This window comes from Chelmon rostratus, chromosome 1 (assembly GCF_017976325.1).
Source record: "Chelmon rostratus isolate fCheRos1 chromosome 1, fCheRos1.pri, whole genome shotgun sequence".
In the NCBI taxonomy this organism is placed as follows: Eukaryota; Metazoa; Chordata; class Actinopteri; order Chaetodontiformes; family Chaetodontidae; genus Chelmon; species Chelmon rostratus.
This window is the reverse complement of record NC_055658.1, coordinates 26,626,050-26,643,815: the sequence shown is the minus strand read 5'-3', so window position 1 is coordinate 26,643,815 and position 17,766 is coordinate 26,626,050. Positions and strand designations below refer to the sequence as shown.

General features: G+C 39.3%; 1 protein-coding gene across 1 annotated transcript in view; it reads left to right on the top strand.

Annotated features, from left to right (window-relative positions):
* kcnq1.1 (potassium voltage-gated channel, KQT-like subfamily, member 1.1) overlaps positions 1–17,445 on the top strand; it is a 34,730-nt gene extending 17,285 nt beyond the window's left edge. The window contains exons 6-17 of the mRNA XM_041937671.1: positions 1,104–1,244; positions 2,779–2,889; positions 3,886–3,981; positions 4,174–4,290; positions 5,138–5,276; positions 9,361–9,417; positions 11,254–11,383; positions 14,206–14,281; positions 14,961–15,055; positions 15,234–15,280; positions 15,392–15,453; positions 16,199–17,445. Coding sequence (XP_041793605.1) covers positions 1,104–1,244; positions 2,779–2,889; positions 3,886–3,981; positions 4,174–4,290; positions 5,138–5,276; positions 9,361–9,417; positions 11,254–11,383; positions 14,206–14,281; positions 14,961–15,055; positions 15,234–15,280; positions 15,392–15,453; positions 16,199–16,462 — 1,335 coding nt within the window. The 3' untranslated portion in view covers positions 16,463–17,445. The remainder of the gene's footprint in view (positions 1–1,103; positions 1,245–2,778; positions 2,890–3,885; positions 3,982–4,173; positions 4,291–5,137; positions 5,277–9,360; positions 9,418–11,253; positions 11,384–14,205; positions 14,282–14,960; positions 15,056–15,233; positions 15,281–15,391; positions 15,454–16,198) is intronic.
* Positions 17,446–17,766: the final 321 nt, after the last annotated feature.

Genomic DNA, 17,766 nt, shown 5'->3' with positions numbered 1-17,766 from the left:
TCAATATATTTCATCTTTGTACTGTTTGTTTCTTTGTACTGTACTGTTTATGTTGTAACAGCGTCTCAACCTTCAGCCAGTGGAATCAGGCTTGTAAATTTTATTTACAACTATACTATTTTTGTCATTACAAGAAATGCACCATTACTTATTCGTAAAGTTAAACAACAAAGTTGGGGATATTTAATGTTTTTCTTATTGTCAACAAATCCCACAAAAAGACCAAAACCAACAATGAATTGATCCGACCAACACGCGCTGTCTGAGTCTGATATAACTTATTCTTTTGTGTCATCGAGCTCCATTGTTTCCTAAAACTCAAAAAGCATGTCAATGAGCCACACTGGTGCACAGGTTACTGTGCTTCTTCATCACAATGAACACTGCCACTGCGGTTTATTTCAGTAAATCCTACACACGTCGCCCTGCTGACATAAATACTTAGTAGCACAATGAATGTGTAGGCATCTGTGGATGAAAATACTTCCTAATAAATGCAGTGTTTACCCCTGTTTGAGCAAGATTTACTAAAAACACAGCTGTGTTTTTTACTAAACCTTTCTTAAAAAAAAAAAAAAGAAACCTTGTACTTGTGACCCTTTTGCAAAGAAGCCCATTCTGTCTAACTGAAGACAGAATGGGCTCAGGGCTGGTTTCAAAGTATTGAGAAACTAATGAATCGTTACTTTTGGCTATTTAATGAGATTTGTTGATAATATGAAAACATAGAATAATGTCAGCCGTATGCATTAAGTACAGCATCATTCAACCAAACTGATAGGTGGAGAATTAAGCACCTTTAGTTCATAAACAAGCCTGGAGACGCTGCAGAATCTCCAGAAAAAGATTTTAATCATCATATTCGCAGCACATTTACATGAATATTCACATCCATATGTCATATTTTTATCAAACACAGTCACACTAGACTCCAGGCAGTCTACTGGTAAACGGATAGTGTGGCAATCAGGAGGTCTTGTGTAAGAAAGTATATATAGATTCCCAGATCTCATATCATATAATCTTATGGTGATCTTTGCAATGATCTGTTTGTTGTTTCTTGAGTTTCAAATATGTCCTGCATTTGTGTGTATTTATTTCAGGAGCTGATCACTACCTTATACATCGGCTTTCTGAGCCTGATCTTCTCCTCGTACCTCGTCTACCTGGCAGAGAAAGATGGGGTCGACAGCAGCGGATCCACCGAGTTCGGAAACTACGCTGATGCCCTGTGGTGGGGAGTGGTGAGAATCTGTGTGTGTGTGTGTGTGTGTGTGTGTGTGTGTGTGTGTTTTGTGATGGTTGCGAAGGGCTTAGTCAAAAGTCAGAAGTCTGTTTTGTTCACTTCTGTTAGACCAGGCCCCAAGTATTTACATTAAAATTAGACCTGGTGCACTCACTGTTGTGCATGTCTGGTATATGATGCTTTTTGAGTGATTTGATTGTATAATATTATGAAATAATTAATTTATTAAAGGAATAGTTTGACATTTTTTGGAAATCCACTTTCATGTCTTTTTGATAAATATCAGGGAACTGTTAGCTTAGCTTAGCATCCATCCCCTTTCTTGCTCTTTATACTACGTCACCTGACTTCCTGCTTTGCTCCCATCATAATTACGACGGCCACTAGAGGTCGCCACCTAACAACATAAACATGGGTCATAATAACCTGCTTGCACAGACGATTTGTACGTTTTTCTGACGAGGACGGGATGATGTCGTGTAATAACTTCTAACAGGGTCTATTGTGTCTGACTGTGTCCTGGCTGGGAGCAGGGGACAGAGCCTGGCCAGCTGTTTGCCCCTGCTTTCTAGTTTATGCTAAAATAAGCTAGCCACCTGCTGGTTGTAACAGACATGAGAGTGGAATTTATCATCTCATTAACACTCAGCATGTCCTTTAATTGCCAGCTAATTAAGTCAACTTTAGTGATTATATGCATCATACATATTTAAGTAAGTTGTGTATATATATATATTCTTTGAAATAACTGTTAATGTGAAGCTCTCAATTCTTTCTTCTGATATCACATTTTGATCAGATTACACATTTGACTATATTACTATAACATTAACCCTAAAATGTATTATGCTTGAAAGAAAGTTATGTTTTTCCATTTTCTAAATATTGTTTTAGTGACTCTCTGTCTGACTTTGAACAATAGGATTTTGCAGAAAACACTGACTTGTTTTAAACAGTATTTGGCAAGTGAAAGGTCAAATATAGACTGTTTTATCTGTACTACTGTTGTTACAGTAGGAGTTGTGTGAACACCCTTGGGCACATCCAGTGGGCCGCTAATACAAGCAGCAAAACAAGTATTGTAGATAATACAAGATGAAATTTTATTTTCAGACAATAAGTCACCACCCACTATGCCTCTTGGAAACTTCAGGGACTCTGATATTAAAAAAAGTGCACACACACACACACACGCACAGACACAGCAGTCTCATAACAACTACTCTGTGAGGTTTACTTACAATATTTACTATGAGTTTTATCGGGTTTGGGTCCACTTTCACATCTTTCCCATACTCACAGTCTTTGTTGTGTTCTCTCAGTGCACAAAGAAGTGAGAGTCAGAGAAAGGAAAGGTCAGAGTTGGCCTCATGCGCCACAGTCACTGTGGGTATGTTAGCATTTACCTCAAAGCACCACTGTGCCTCACAGAGCCTCTAGCATGGCTGTAGAAGAAGAGTCCTAACAGCAGTGGACAGACTGAAGCTGCCAGAATTAAGCCTCTTGTATTAATTCCCTTGTTTTTTCCAAAGGTGACAGTGACCACTATTGGATATGGAGACAAAGTGCCACAGACCTGGATTGGAAAGACCATTGCGTCCTGTTTCTCAGTCTTTGCCATTTCCTTCTTTGCTCTGCCTGCAGTAAGTGGAAAGAGAAATAGCTGAACCAGAGCATCTTTCAGGCTGAGGTGTCTCACATCTGGTCACAATGATGTGTGTTGTGTTCACATTCTTATCAATCCTTTTCTAGTGACTCCTATCACATGCAAATGTTACCAATGGAAAAACAATCCCTGGCAGAATGATGGTTTTAAAAACTCTGTTTCTGTCACGTCAAATCCTACTGAAGCAAATTTGTAATTAGTTTGGTCTTTTAAGTTTGTACTAAGAAAACATAAAACGCCTAATTAAGTCCTTAGTGTACAATCATATAGCACAGCTGGCTCTGACATGTTTTACTAGCCACTGCAAAGATTTAAAAGGATTATAGTTTAACAGTGCTGAGAGCTTAATGCAGACTTTAGTAAGAGTGTGCATTAAGTGCTGTAAGGACCATGTCAAGCCACTGTATTTCATGACAGAAAGACAGAAAGCAGCTCACAGCTCTGCATTACATTTGATCCTTTTTTTACTGACTGCATGTTAGCTAAAGTTTGATTTTACATCTTTTCCGTTAAGTGTTGATGCTCTCAGGTCCTTTAATACTGCACAAGACAATTTGAGGACCTCAAAGTTGAGATATGCAGTAGCGATTTATTATGACAATCAGGTTTTTTGCGTAAGGATTAGGCAAGTGATGTTTGTTTCCAATAATCAATTATTGGATTATTCTTTGGTTATAGTTAGAGCCCAAACGGTTTTCAGCTTGTTGGTGGCGTGAAGCTGAGAAAAGCGAGGAATCCCTCACATTTCAGAATATGTAGCCACCATAAACGACTGAGGAACATTTGAATGTATTTTCTGTAAATGAACAAACTGAATAATAGACTTAAATGTTTCAGCACTGAATAGCACATCATTGCTTAATTTCTGGTTAACTTTGTGTTTATCTCTGTCTTTTGGATCACGCTGCTGCCTGCGAGTGCGTCGTTAAAATGGAATTAATGAGCAGTATCTCTGCTGTGCTGTTGTTCACAGGGAATCTTAGGCTCAGGCTTTGCCCTGAAGGTGCAGCAGAAGCAAAGGCAGAAACACTTCAATAGACAGATCCCTGCAGCTGCCTGTCTCATTCAGGTACTTTATATTTGACCGAAAAATACTGAAACAACCACAATACGGCCGGGGGACTGAACTGTCTGGAAGCCCCACTCTTATTATTGAGACCATCCTTTCATGTAACCCTGACTTTCTCTCTTGCATAGAACATGTGTTGGCATGAAATGAGTCCTGTCCAACCAATATATTGCTATTTTCATGCCCCTTCAGACATCGTGGAGATATTTTGCAGTGGAGAACTTTGATTCTGCCACATTCAAGATCTTTTTGCGGAAGAGATCCAACATCCCTGCCTCCACTCTGTCCACCCCCAAGCCCAAGAAATCGGTCAGTAATCATATTATATTTCGCTGTAACGGCTTCTTATAGTCAGTTTCAGGTTTTTTATGTACACAAAGGCAAAACCAATTCAGTATGAAGCAACAGCTCTGCAACACCGTAAATCCTGCCTTCATGAAGGTTATGATCTTTTTTTTTTTTTGGTTGATCCAACTTTATGGTCCTTTTGAAGGCTGCAGTTTGTGGTGGATTGAAAGTGGTGCTGCAGTTTGACCTCTGTAATGGTTAGTTCAGCTGTAATTTAGAAATGAAATAAAACAAAGCCAGAAGGAGAGCAACTCTCTCGCTAACTGACACTACACTGACACGCAGACTCAAGTGACTATAAACTGCACTGCACTGTGTGATGCTACTATAACTGTGTTACAATTTATTGTTGTGGTGATTAAAAACCAAGCTGGCTAATAAAATTTGAAATTTAAGATATAAAAACACTGTCATTACTGTAATATGTGTGAAATCTGTGTGGGGGGGAAAGGAATTAAAGCAGAACTAAAAAAAAGAGATATGCAATTACAAGACGACAGCCCGCGGCAATTAAATATTGATACCGATTATTTTAGCAGCAGCGGTACTGCTGCTTGGGTACAGACCATGCCCACACAGTCAGCTTTGTAACAAAACTGCATAAGTGTTTTTGACCGTGTTAACAAAGGTATAAGTTGATAAGTTGACACACACACACAAACATATATGCATGTAACCATTTGAAATCTTTTCAGTAGGAACCTTAATGGGAACATGATTTTAGTGTCACTCAGTTGTCAAATAAATTAAAAAAAACGCCTCCACAGGAACCTTTTGTTGAGCTGAGGTGTTTGCGTTTCTTGTGCAGGTGAAAATAAGGAGGAAGTTGAAGAGCACTGACAAGGACAACGGTCCAACATCTCCCACAATTCCCAGCATCACCTACGACTCTGTATTTGACAGTGGGAGGGAGCTGAGTTCGGATGTTTACAGCACTGTGGGCACAGGTACTGTACGGTATGCAGTTCATTTTGTTCAGTGTGAAAAATGTTTCCAACAGAGCACATTTACCAAAATGCATTTATGCTATTGCATTGAAGTTGCACTAAACAGGGCAAAAATCATTATAAAGAGTCTTCCCATGCAGATGTTGTAGAGTTATTCCAGTTAATCTGATTAATCTCATTAACTGGAATAACCAGAAATTATATTTATTGTTTGACTTCATTAGCTTTATTGATTTTTGTAAATATCTACTTATTCTGAATTATTGGAATGTTCCAAACACCTGTTTGGAACATTCCACAGGTAAACAGGTTGATTCGTAACAGGTGATAAAATCATGATTGGGTATGAAAGGAGCATCCTGGAAAGGCTCAGTCGTTCACAAGCGAGGGTGGAGCGAGGTTCACCACTTTGTGATTGTATAAAGGATGTTACTGCGTGAGCTCGGGGACACATTGTAAAACCATTTGTCAGTAAACACAGTTTGTTTGCAATGATCGTCCTGTTTTTATTTATCCCGTCTTTTTTAGAGTCTGGGTGTTAGATGGTTTCATTAAAAGCAGAATAAATATTCACGACGCCATTCAGGATGCACAGCAGCACAGTAAACAAATAACTAGAGCTGCACTGGCTGCCAACTGTTCAGTGATGACAGTGAAAAGAACATGTTTGATTTGAACTTCACTCGAAGGGTCGCAACCACAGGAACCACATATCATCATGGATCAATAACGGAGGGCTAAGAGTGATATCAAGGAGCAATTCAAATCAAATACTGAATCCCAGTCTCATTTAAGGTAGCCTGCATGTTGTGCACTCCACATGTGTGTCCATTTAAGATTTGTTGCAGTTTTTATGAAAGCGGAATTAATGATTTAGTATTGAAGGAAATAAAAAAAAAACCCAGCAGAATATGAGTTGACTTTCATTTTGCAGATATCTCTGCCTTCAGTGTTGCAACGGTTGCACACACAGAGATGTGGACTCAGAGGTAGAACAGCTAAACACAATCAATCCTTTACTTGGTTACTCCTTTAGAAGTTCAAGGCAGAGCTCTGCAACAGGTAATCAGTCATCAAACGAAGCAGGCCAGGGGCAGGCAGGCAAGACAAATAAACCAAAGCTGGAAGGCTAAGACTCTGTTGCACATTAGACAATCTGGCAAAGGACTGGGGAAAGAAGGTTGTTATGTATGCAGGAAGATAATGAGGGAATGGGGAACAGGTGTGCTGGTGAGAGAGCGCTCAGGTGACTGGGAATAGCGGGAACACACTGAGGGCAATGACAGGTGCAGGTGGGGAATGGCAGGAGAGGTTAAAGGTATACGATGCAGGAATTTGGTGCTGTGTCTGCCATTTTAGTAGCTCCCTCATGGGTGCGCGCTGCTTATGGTTTGGCACCTGGTCGTTATGTTTTTATTAAGTCCCAACCCCACCTGTGTGCCATTATTGGCCGGGAACTAAACACCAACTGCCCAAAGGTTCAAACCACAGCAAAACAAGAAGGAAATACAGGCAGAGGGAAAAATCTCTGCAGATACATACACTGACACTCACTCGTGATTGAGAGGGATTACTTTTGTATGAGTCTGTACATTGCTTATTAGGAAAATCTTGCATAGTATACCTTTAATGACCATTAATGACTGAAATTGAAATGAAAAAATGAAACAGAAGCAGGCATTGTGACAGGTGCAGGGTGTTACTGCAACCATAGAACAGAATACAGTGATAATAATGGACAGTGTTACGATCCCCTTACTTAGCTCAAACACAGGTTGTTAGTTTGAAAAGGTAGATAATCACTGTGACCAGTTTAGAGTCTCCCAAACTAACTAAATGCTGGTGGGCCAGCCAATAAGAACAAAAGAAAGAGAAAAGTATTTGGTCCTTACTCTAGCCATCATCTTTTTTAGTTTTTTTTTTTTTTTTTTTTAATGCCATGCTGCTAGCATTAAGGATGGAAGTGTCAGTCATATGGTTGGTCAATTCACAATTCTAGTCCAGGCTGAAATATCTCAAGAAACACGAGATTGCATTGAAAGTCTGTACGGGTACGCTTGATTGACTTTTCCTCTAGTTCCTGCATGAGTTTTACATTTTTGGTTTTCAGTGAGGTATCTTGACAACCACTGGGCAGGTTGCAGGGAAATATGCTCCAGATATTCAAGGTCCCGAGAGGATAAACTGTAATGACTTCTAATAAACTGGTGATCTCTTGACCTTCCATCTACCATCATCATCAGGTATAAATTTTAATTTGTCCAGTGCTTTGGTTTACTACGAATACCTGCAAAACTAATGAGATTCCCAACAGCTTCAGTTGTTTATGTTAAATGCTAATTAGCTAAACCAAAACTACTTGTTGGTTAAAAGAGCGACAACATTTTTATGTGCAGCAAATAAGTGAGCAGGTCTTTTCCTTTAGCTACTGACAGATGCCTCAGACCTTTTTTTTAATGACTTCCTCTATTCCTGCCTGCCATGAGTCACTCACATCCATCCTTCGACCATCAGAGTGTTCCAGGATTTGATCAAGGATTTTAAAGAGTATCAAAATGTAGATATTACTCTAATAGATACATAAAAAGATTGACAGACAGACAGTTCAGAGCATCAATGATCTGGCAAACGTCTGACAATCCTTCTCAGAGACTTGTATAGTAGTAGTAAAAGTTGAGTTGTTTTCATCAAACTTCAACACTGTCAGAGTAACAGTGACTCACTAATTCTGTATCATCTTTGAAATGGCCTCATTCATTTTATTTTCTATGTTTATTCATTTCGTCCTTGAATGTGCCCCTTAAACTTTTCTCCTCGTTTAGTATTTTACATTTTTTTGTAGACCCTACCTTTAGAAAAGATTTCTATGAGTAAAATGAATCATCATCTTTATCAGTGCTGCATGGGAGGACCTCACTGGATGAATGTAGATGAGCAAAATGAGATTCTGTCTACTGTCCAGGAAACAAATAAAGGCCAATTTATTATCCATAAGATGCAGACATCTACTTGCATCGCAGTCTTTGTTGTGCTTATTTATGTTGTTTATAACCTTGTTCTTCTACACCAGCTGGTAACCTGAAAAGCTGCCTAGATGTGTGACTGCAGTGCTGCCACCAGCGTGTACTGTGCAAATGGTTTTGCTTTGCAGAATTTAATTTGCTCAGTTGTAGAGATGTATACGCATGTGTCTGTTTGCTTCATGTTCAGTGAAAATCACTGTGTTTGATTTGAAGATAAATAGGTTCTACAGGTTGCACTGCACATCTAACATCTACAGCGTGCTGCTTTTAACTATGAATCATTTTAATAAATTGCCACATTGCCATCTGGTGTGTGATTGTATTGCCTGGATACACAAGAGCTCAGTTAACACAGAGTTGTTCAAATTCAGTCATTTCAGTTTTCATTTAAGTTTGGCAGGTTTTTCTATACTTCACATTGTTGAGATTTTGACTGGTAATTAATTATCAGATTATTAGATTATCATATGTACTACTCCCAATTGCACTCAGTTACCAGTTTGTTAGTAGCACACAGCTAAAAGTAATGCAGTCTAATACAGCAGTTCTGCAGTAAATCCTGCCTTCACCAAGATTTACAGGTTTTACAAGCGTCTATGAGTGAATGAGGATTAATAACAGACATGGACAGCTTCTACCTTTTCTTTTATCATTATCTTGAAGTCTGCTTCTTTCATCCAGTCTAACTGCTTATTTCCCTGCCTTTTTCCTCTCTCTGCGTTTTGTCGTGTACCTGGTTTAGCAGGACCTCACACGCTGGGAGGATGTGGTGAGCTGCTGTTAGTGTCCACGTCCTGCACTCGTCCTCATTACACTTACTGTCCTCTCTGAATGTCCGGTCTAACAGCTTCTTTTTCATCCTGTCAGTTACTCTAACAGCATGCTTTTGTAAATCAGTGCATGATGCCTGTTGTGTTGTGTTCAGTTGTTTGTTAGATTACATGAGTGAATATGAAATTACATTCTTAGCGCCATGTTTTTGGCTGTTATTGTTGTAGTCTTTTGTTTGCCTGGTGGTTAACATTGGTGATGTTTGTGTGTTCTCTTCATGTGTGCTTCAGATCTCCAGCAGTCCTGGACATCTTTGTCTTCCCTCCAGTTCAGCTCGCCCCCTCCAGGTAATGCCATCTGTTGATATGAGCGTTTTTATGTTGCTTTGTGTTCTCTCTCAATAGTTGCATCACAAGGGTCAGGTGTAGACTTAGCTTCAGTTTAAAGTATTGATATCTCAAGTCTTCTAAAAGGTTGATATGTTAGGTTGATCTGTATCATGTGAAGTCAAGTAACACATTTTTGCTTGAGGTCAAAGGTGTTTTTCAAAAAACAAAAAGAAATCATGGATCCATATGTGTGGTGGAGTATCACACAGACCCACTAAGTGGTTAAAGCAGTGCTCTGAACTCTGTCATTGAGAAATATCAGTCAGCATGTCACGGCTTGTCGTGTCACATCTCTCCTGGTTGACAGCATCAATTACTGTAAGTCCATTCCATTCAAAGGCCATTTAAAGCAGACACATTTCATTTTCACACGTCAAACATCAGGCATAGGACCATCTGTACCACACGCCTCCAGCTGGTGCAGTTTCAAAATACACGTTCAAATAATTACAGGCCTTCCCTAACAACTCTTGACACGGCAACAACATTACGGATTTCAGGTTATGGTAAAAATCGGAGATATCCTATTTTACTGTCTCTTGGATTTTCATTCTTTTTGCATATGTATTTTTTTTATTAATTTATTGGTTTTGTATTTTTATTTTACATGAACCTGGCGCCCACACCAGACCAATGCTTGTGTTTGTAAGACCCAGCGGAGCTAGACTTGTATTACCAAATCTAAGACCTTACTTCAAACCAGCCTTATATGGTAGTTTTTCTTTCCTCAAAGCGAAAGACATGTGCTTTACACACAGCGAGGTGTCTCACAGGTGTTACTGTAAATGCAGATCTTTTTTCCCCCATCTGAAAATGACAGCTCGCTCATAATTTTTGATCAGAATTCTGTACATTCAGGGTCAGTAGTCACACAAGGTCTTAACGTTCCCACAATGAAGAAGCGATAAGCATTTTGAGAAGCTGCTTTTGCACATTTGTGTCATTATTTTAGTCATTTACTGTGGTTCTGGCTTTTAACTTAGCAAGCTACTGCAACATATAGGCTAATTTTTTTCTCCTTACCAGTTGCCCGTCCCCACCATAAAAATGGCCGTATAGGTCGACTGCGTTATTACAACTAATATTTATGTTCATTGTCAGGTGACGACCTCTTGTGGTTGTAGTAATTAGGACAGGAGGGAAAGGGGGAAGTCAAGTGACGTAGTCGGCGTAAGAGTGAGAATGTCTGCATACGGAGGAGGTGTGGTGGATGGATCAGTCAAATAAACACAGGACTTTCACCAAGGAGACTGCTATTCATGTCCTGTCTGACACCGAAAGCCACTGTTGACCTATTTTAACTTACATGATGTACTTAAGTTACATACATAGTACACAGTAACATACTTACCTGAACCCAAACCATGATCTTGTCCTAAACCTAATCAAGTAATGTTGGTGCTTAAACCTACCTAAAACTACGACTGTTTCACTACGTTTACAACATGAGGATGAAGGTCCAATAAGACAAAGATCCGCCTTCGGCTTGTTACTGGCGCTCTCCAGTGGTGATATTAGCCATTTTGGTTGTCAGTGGCAATCGACTATTGACTCCATAGGTCGTTTGCCAATGAGTTCAGGTGTGAGGGTATGCTGTGTAGGACGGTCACACACCATTAGTGCAGCACGAGATCAAAAGAGAGCAAATCAATAAATTACATTGTAAATCACCAAACCTAAACCTGACCTGAGGCCTGAGCTACATCAGAACAGAGGCAGCAGATCTTAATCAGCAGCACCACTGAATGCTCTGGCAGCCGTCTAAAGCATGTGTGTATGTGCGTGGACATGCAGTGAAAAGAAACCCCGGGCTTCTGGACGTCCACTCCCCGAGCCCCCTCCGCAGGAACTGCAGCTTTGCAGACGACCTGGAGCTGGAGTCAGAGCGACACAGTGAACTGTCACCTGCCACCTCAATGTCACAGTGAGTTCACCACCACTGAATTAATGCTGTTATTATGTGTGAGAATATTTTGATAAGCATGTCGGAGAACATTTGCATGAATATTTTCCCACTTTTGTAATGTGCCAAACCCCAGAGCTCACCTGTCTCTGCTGTGCAACGATTCTCTATTGGGGAAAAGCACCTCCACTTGATTTTGCACTTGCACAGCAAGAGACTGAGAGTGATATGAGGAAATGAGTGTTAAGTAACTGCAGTGTAACGTAAGTGCACAGTAAGTGAAACAAATGGAGCGACACTTGTGACCCATGGGATTTCCTTTCTAAATGGCGGGGCAATGATGCAGAGTGGGAGTTGCATGCCGCAGCATTGTTGGCAAAGATCACTCTGTGCTCTACTGACTCCAAAATAAGTAACCAGCTGTTCTCAAAGAGCAATAACACATTAAATTCCATGCTAAATTGAACCATTGTGAGATGCTACTGCTTGTTTTATCCATGACGAGAAAACATCTTGTTAAAAAAAACTTGAAAAATGTGTTGCTTTTTTTTTTTTTTTTTTAGCAGATTCTTGTGGAAAGTCTTGGATTATTAAGGTGAATTACAGATTGAATTCCACATTGTCTGTACTGTTTACAGCAGGGGATAAAGCCCAGTTGAGTCATTGTTACAGTGTAAATCTAAGATGCAGTATGGATTCTTGAAGTCGAATTGTTCACAGAAGTCGTGCTTCTGCAGCTGCCTTGGTATTGATGTCCCAGTAAAGTGTGTTTTGGTAAATTGAAGATGATTGAGGTTTTAAAAGTTTTAACAATACCAGCGCAGGTTTGTCACAAACAAACAAAAATTACACTTCTACTAACACAGCAGACACGGGCTTTAAAGTGACACTGAAAGAGTTGGGATTGTAGCAGGTAGGTGGGGAGTGAAAGTTCCCCTTTGAAACCCTTTTCATGTTTCTCAGGTTGCATTGTTTGTTTCTGCCTCATGAAGCAGACCAATTGCAAGAGAACACAAAAGACGCAAAAGGTGTTACATTCATGCAAAGTGGGCGCATTGAGCCGAGGCAAAACACTTCTCCTTTATTCCGACAGAGGATTTTAATTGAATACATGGGAGCGCAATTTTGCTGAAACACAAATAATGCAATTTTCATCAGGGCAGCAACTGTTCAATAATTGCTGAAGGAGTCAGAGTTTATTACCTTGTTTCTGAAAAGCGTTGATTTGATAATAAGAAAGTGCTGCCTCCAGAGCTGATCATAAACACAGCAACTTTCTGAACTGTCAAATAATTTTCAGCTCAGAAATACAAAATACTTTCAAACAGTCTCTGAACACCTCTAAAAACGTGGCTTCTGATCCCTGTAATGTTGAAATCCTATTTTGCTGTTGTAGTAGGTGAAAACTGTCAATATGAGAGTTAAGGAATCGCATACTGATAAACTTTGGTTTCTTCACATGAAGCATTACGAAAAATATACATTACATCACATAATAACAAGAAACTTGCATCAAGTGAGTGCTTCACATAGAAAGACAGATAATGATAATTAAAGTAAGATACAATACGGATGAAAAGACAATGCATAACATGAGGTGGAAAATGAAACTGCAGAATTAAACATTGGTAAAAAATAGATTACATAGAATGCATAACATCAAGTAAAATACAACAATTTAAATAAGTAGAGAAATGCATAAATGTGAGGCAAACCACCAAAGTATCAGGCCTCTATCAAGAAGTCACGGCTCGTTCAAAGCTAGTGTGAAGAGATTATTATTATTATATTATTTAATATTTAGTGAGCTGGCTTCTCTGATATCAAAAGGTTGCGTGCTACTGAGCTTTAACTAAATGGCACCTAATGTAATATATGGTAATCAGGTAGAAGCATATAGCATAAAGCATACTGAGAAACACATTGCAACTGGTGTCCAATTCTGTCAAGAAAGTAAATAAGCTTAATTCCAAAATGTTGCACTGTTCTTTTAAGGATTATAACCTTCAGAATTAGCTCAAGATGTGTGTTAATGTTAGAGTAAAGATAAGACCCAGTTTTGCTATTCAAGCTTCACTTTCAGCAGGATCCAAAGTCTCTCATTAGAGTTGAAAGGAACTGTCTGTTTGCCTCACTGTCTGTTTCTGGTTATATCACCGCCATTTGTGCTGGAAAATGGATTTGTATAATAGGTAACGGAGCACGGTATTTACATTTCATGACATGGTGCTAATTTGACAAAATGTTATGAAAGCTTTATGTGAAAATCAGCACGTTGCATTGTCCGCGAGAGGTCCATTATGAGACACATGCTGACCTTGTTCCTCTAGTCTTTCGCCTAACTGGACTTGACAAAGAGCTCACTACGCTCCACCTCACAGGCTCATTCACTGCTTCTCCAGGGTAATCAGCCTGCTGAGTAATAGCTCCTCAATAATGCCCACAAAAGAAGAACGAAGGCTAAATGCACTGCAGCCACTTTGAGTTTTTAATAACAGTTTGAGAGAAACACACACTCTAAAAATCATCCACCCTTTGTTTTTAGCACAGCTCACCTTGATCACATTTAAAGGAAGGGAGAGGCTTTCGATGTAGGATGAACAATAATATGAAACTGTGCTGCACTGAATATTTTCCCCTAAACTGACTCAGGTAGATAAGTAAAACACAGGTTTAAAGAAAATTATGCCGTACCCTAGATGTTAGAGTTTTAAATGGTTACTCTATGCCTTCTTTTGCTTTCTCTGATATTTCGTTGTTTTTTTTTTTAACTTCAGCAGTAATTTCCACCACACTCATTTCAAAGTAACATGAACACATTCTTTTGAAACTCTTTTACACAGACTGACAGAGTCACACCGAAAAGCTATCCGGGTGATCCAGAGAATGCGCTACTTTGTGGCTAAGAGAAAATTCCAGGTAAGTATCAAGCTATTTTATAGCAACTAACTTTTTTCGACGTATACATCGGAAAACAATTTATTTTTAATTGTAATAATAATTTAAGTAATGCAACTAACCTGAAATTGATTTATTATTGAGGACCCACACATTATGCAAAGTTGTTATTTGGCATCTACGCTCTTACTGCAAACTCCTTACAAGCAAACTCCACTCTCAGCTGCAGAGATTGGGGAGTAATAAACTTGACCTCAGAGCAACATAGATTCAGACCTACAGGTGGACAGAGTTTAGGCTAATGACGATAACAGCTGCAGCAGAGTCAGCAGCAGTGCTAACAGCAGAGTTTCCAAATGAGAAGCTAAGCAGCTGCATAACACAACAGAAAAAGCGGACAGAGCTTTCAAACTGAGTGCCTTAAACTGCTTTTTGCAGCAAATAATCAACTTAAACCTGCTCCAGGGTTTGTTTCCCTCAATCATCAGTCTGATATAATTACTATATATTATTGAGTGAATCTAAATTCTGCATGTATTAATATTTGGTGTCTGCAAACCTGTAAACGTCATCACTCCTGCAAACGTACAGTAAGCTCAGCAGCGGAGACTGTGCAGTGGCAAACAAAGCTCCAAACGGCTTCATGCCCAGCAAGAAGTTAATATATCTTTGATGTAAAGGTCATTTTTTTCTGTTGCAGCAAGCTCGTAAGCCATATGATGTCCGAGACGTGATTGAGCAATACTCCCAGGGTCACCTCCATCTCATGGTGCGAATCAAGGAGCTCCAGAGAAGGTAAACTACTTGAGAGCTTTATATGAATTTGATTGGCTAAAAATGCAGAGACAAATGGTAGATGATGGTTTTTTTTTTTGTTTGTTTTCTGCAAGATAACAAAAAAATAATGAAAGTAAGAGCATGAGGGAATGAGTATGTATGTGTATACTCTTCTGACTTCCATTGCTTCTCTCAGACTGGACCAGTCTTTAGGGAAGATAAGTTTGTTCCAGACGAGCTCAGGTAATTAATCACTCCACTGCTCTCTCAAAATATAGCACAGTAACTATGGGACAAACCACAGTCCTAATCCTCCTGTCTTATTATTTGTTTGACTACTGTCTCCCTCTGAAGACCGGGCCAAAGACAAAGGCAACAACTCCATCGGATCGAGACTGAACAGGATGGAGGACAAGGTGGGATTTGAGCGGAACACCAGAGTAATGCCCCCTCGCCTTTCACCGTTTAACATCATTTCTTTCGTTTGTAAAAGAACAAAGTCAAAAATTTGCATGACCGTGTTTGTAGTCATACTTCTAACTTTTTTGAAAATGTTACAAACTTCCATCGAGAGGACTTTAATGGTACCACTGCAGCTTCACTTCTCACTCAGTTTGGGATTACTTCTGGATAGTGCAACAAAGGTTTAACTGGCTTTTTCTGCTGGAATATGAAATATCTGCGCACAGACATCTGGCCCTGTTATTGTTGATTCAAATATAAAACTTTAACAGCTTGTGCCAGTTCCTCGGCACAAAAAAAGGAGAAACCATGCAATTGTTTCTTTCATTTCTTGTTTTCTGTCAAAATAAAGAAAAACAAAAAAGTTGGATCACAACCGTCCTGAACTCCCTCCTTCAAGTGTGCCTGACATTCCTGCCTCGCAACCGAACAACATTCATCTCTAGTTTGTGAATACAAGATGATTTTCTGTTTTGTTTGTTATCAACTGGAGAAAGGTTTGTGAGGTGTGGCTTGCAGGGACCGTAATTTTCACTGTTAACACTATGCTTTAAACATGTGATGAAGACATGAAGTTGATGATGATGAAGTTATTTACAAAAACATCGGTTGTTTAAGCACACAATTCACTCTCAAGTGTGAAAAGCATAGTAATGATTTTGCTGTTTCACCCGTCAATATTTGATTCGACTCTGATAGATAACACACATGGACCAGACGCTGAACCGCGTGGCAGAGTCCCTCGCCTTCCTGCTGGACCAGAGGGACGCCGGCGAGGGCGAAGGTGGAGGCAGGCCGAGGCCACGGCTGGAACGGATTCCCGTCCTGCCCAGCCACGACAGCCTGCCAAGCTACGACCAGCTATCTTCATCACCTTCGTCCTTCTCTTCCAACACCGCCAACACCGCGGCCTGCCCCAACCCTCCTCTCAGCACCACCTTCAGTCAGGATGAGAGCTACTGAAACCACACAGCCTCAAAGTTTTTCTCTTTTGAGCAGAATTCATTAGAGATTTAATGCAGTTTTTAGTCTACTCTATCTATCTATTAATGCAGTAATTAAGGATATCCTTTATGACCTATAATTCTGACTTTTTACTAAATTAAAATACATTATGGGATAGAACTGTATACTTTATGTGAAAACCGCTCTTTGTATTCTGGTTTGATTAAATAAAATTTGTAAAATTGCCATTAAAATGAAGTTAGCTCGGTTCAAAGAGCAAGACTTCGGCACAGTAAGAGCTGGCAGTGCCAGAGCGAAACAGATACATTCATTTCCTACATGGACTGTACACATTCAAAAGAGTTTCATAAAAGCTAGTTTGCTGGAAAAGAAAGCTGGAAAAAAAGACAAAAATTGTTGGTAGATTCAACATACTCCCTTGCATTCAGTGAAGAACATCCAAGGGCAAATGGCAAAGATTTTTTTGTGTGGATGGAATAAAAAGCCTAAAAAGATATCAATGAAGACATTATAACTTCTCTGTTTGTTACACAGTTTGCCAAACAGCCTGGAAAAATGTGACCTTTTTTCTTTCAGCCTTGCTGCTTTGCTGAATGTTGGCATTGTGATATTGATGCAACATATCAGAGGATGTGTGACATACAAGATTTGTGTCTTTATTATTTTGCCACACAAGGTTGTATCACAAAATACTAGTTGTTGTCCCTTTATGCTGCTCACAAAATAAATGAGTAATAGAAATAAAGCATTTTTTATGGTAGAATGTGGAGGATGAATTGAGGGGGGACATGTGTGAAAGAGAACCGTCATTATTGACATTACAACACTGATATTTCAGCATATTGTATGAGCATTAGTTTCGTTACCTTGAAGTGCAAAGTCACCATGGTTACCTTTTGTTCTGAAACATTAGACTATTTGAAATTAATTCAAGTTAATGCCAAAGACGTTTCCACTGCCACGGCATCGTATACTGTGATTCAATACCTTATATTCTGCTGACATTACAATAAATTTAATGCAATCATATTTCAATTTTTCACTTGAAATTTTTCAGTTCAGTAATTGCAGTTGTCACTGTTTTTAATTTTGTTTCACTTTTATAAATATTTGGACATAGCAAACAAAATGTGGTTGTCTGTAATATCAGGTCTCTATAAGATGTGATTTATATGTGTTATTCCAATTTAACTAAATGAGGCATTAACCCCAATCAAGAAAAACACCCCAAATCCATGTAAAGCTAATGTTGCTATTTTAACAAATATCAGTAGCTATGATCTCAGCTCTTGATGCTAGGT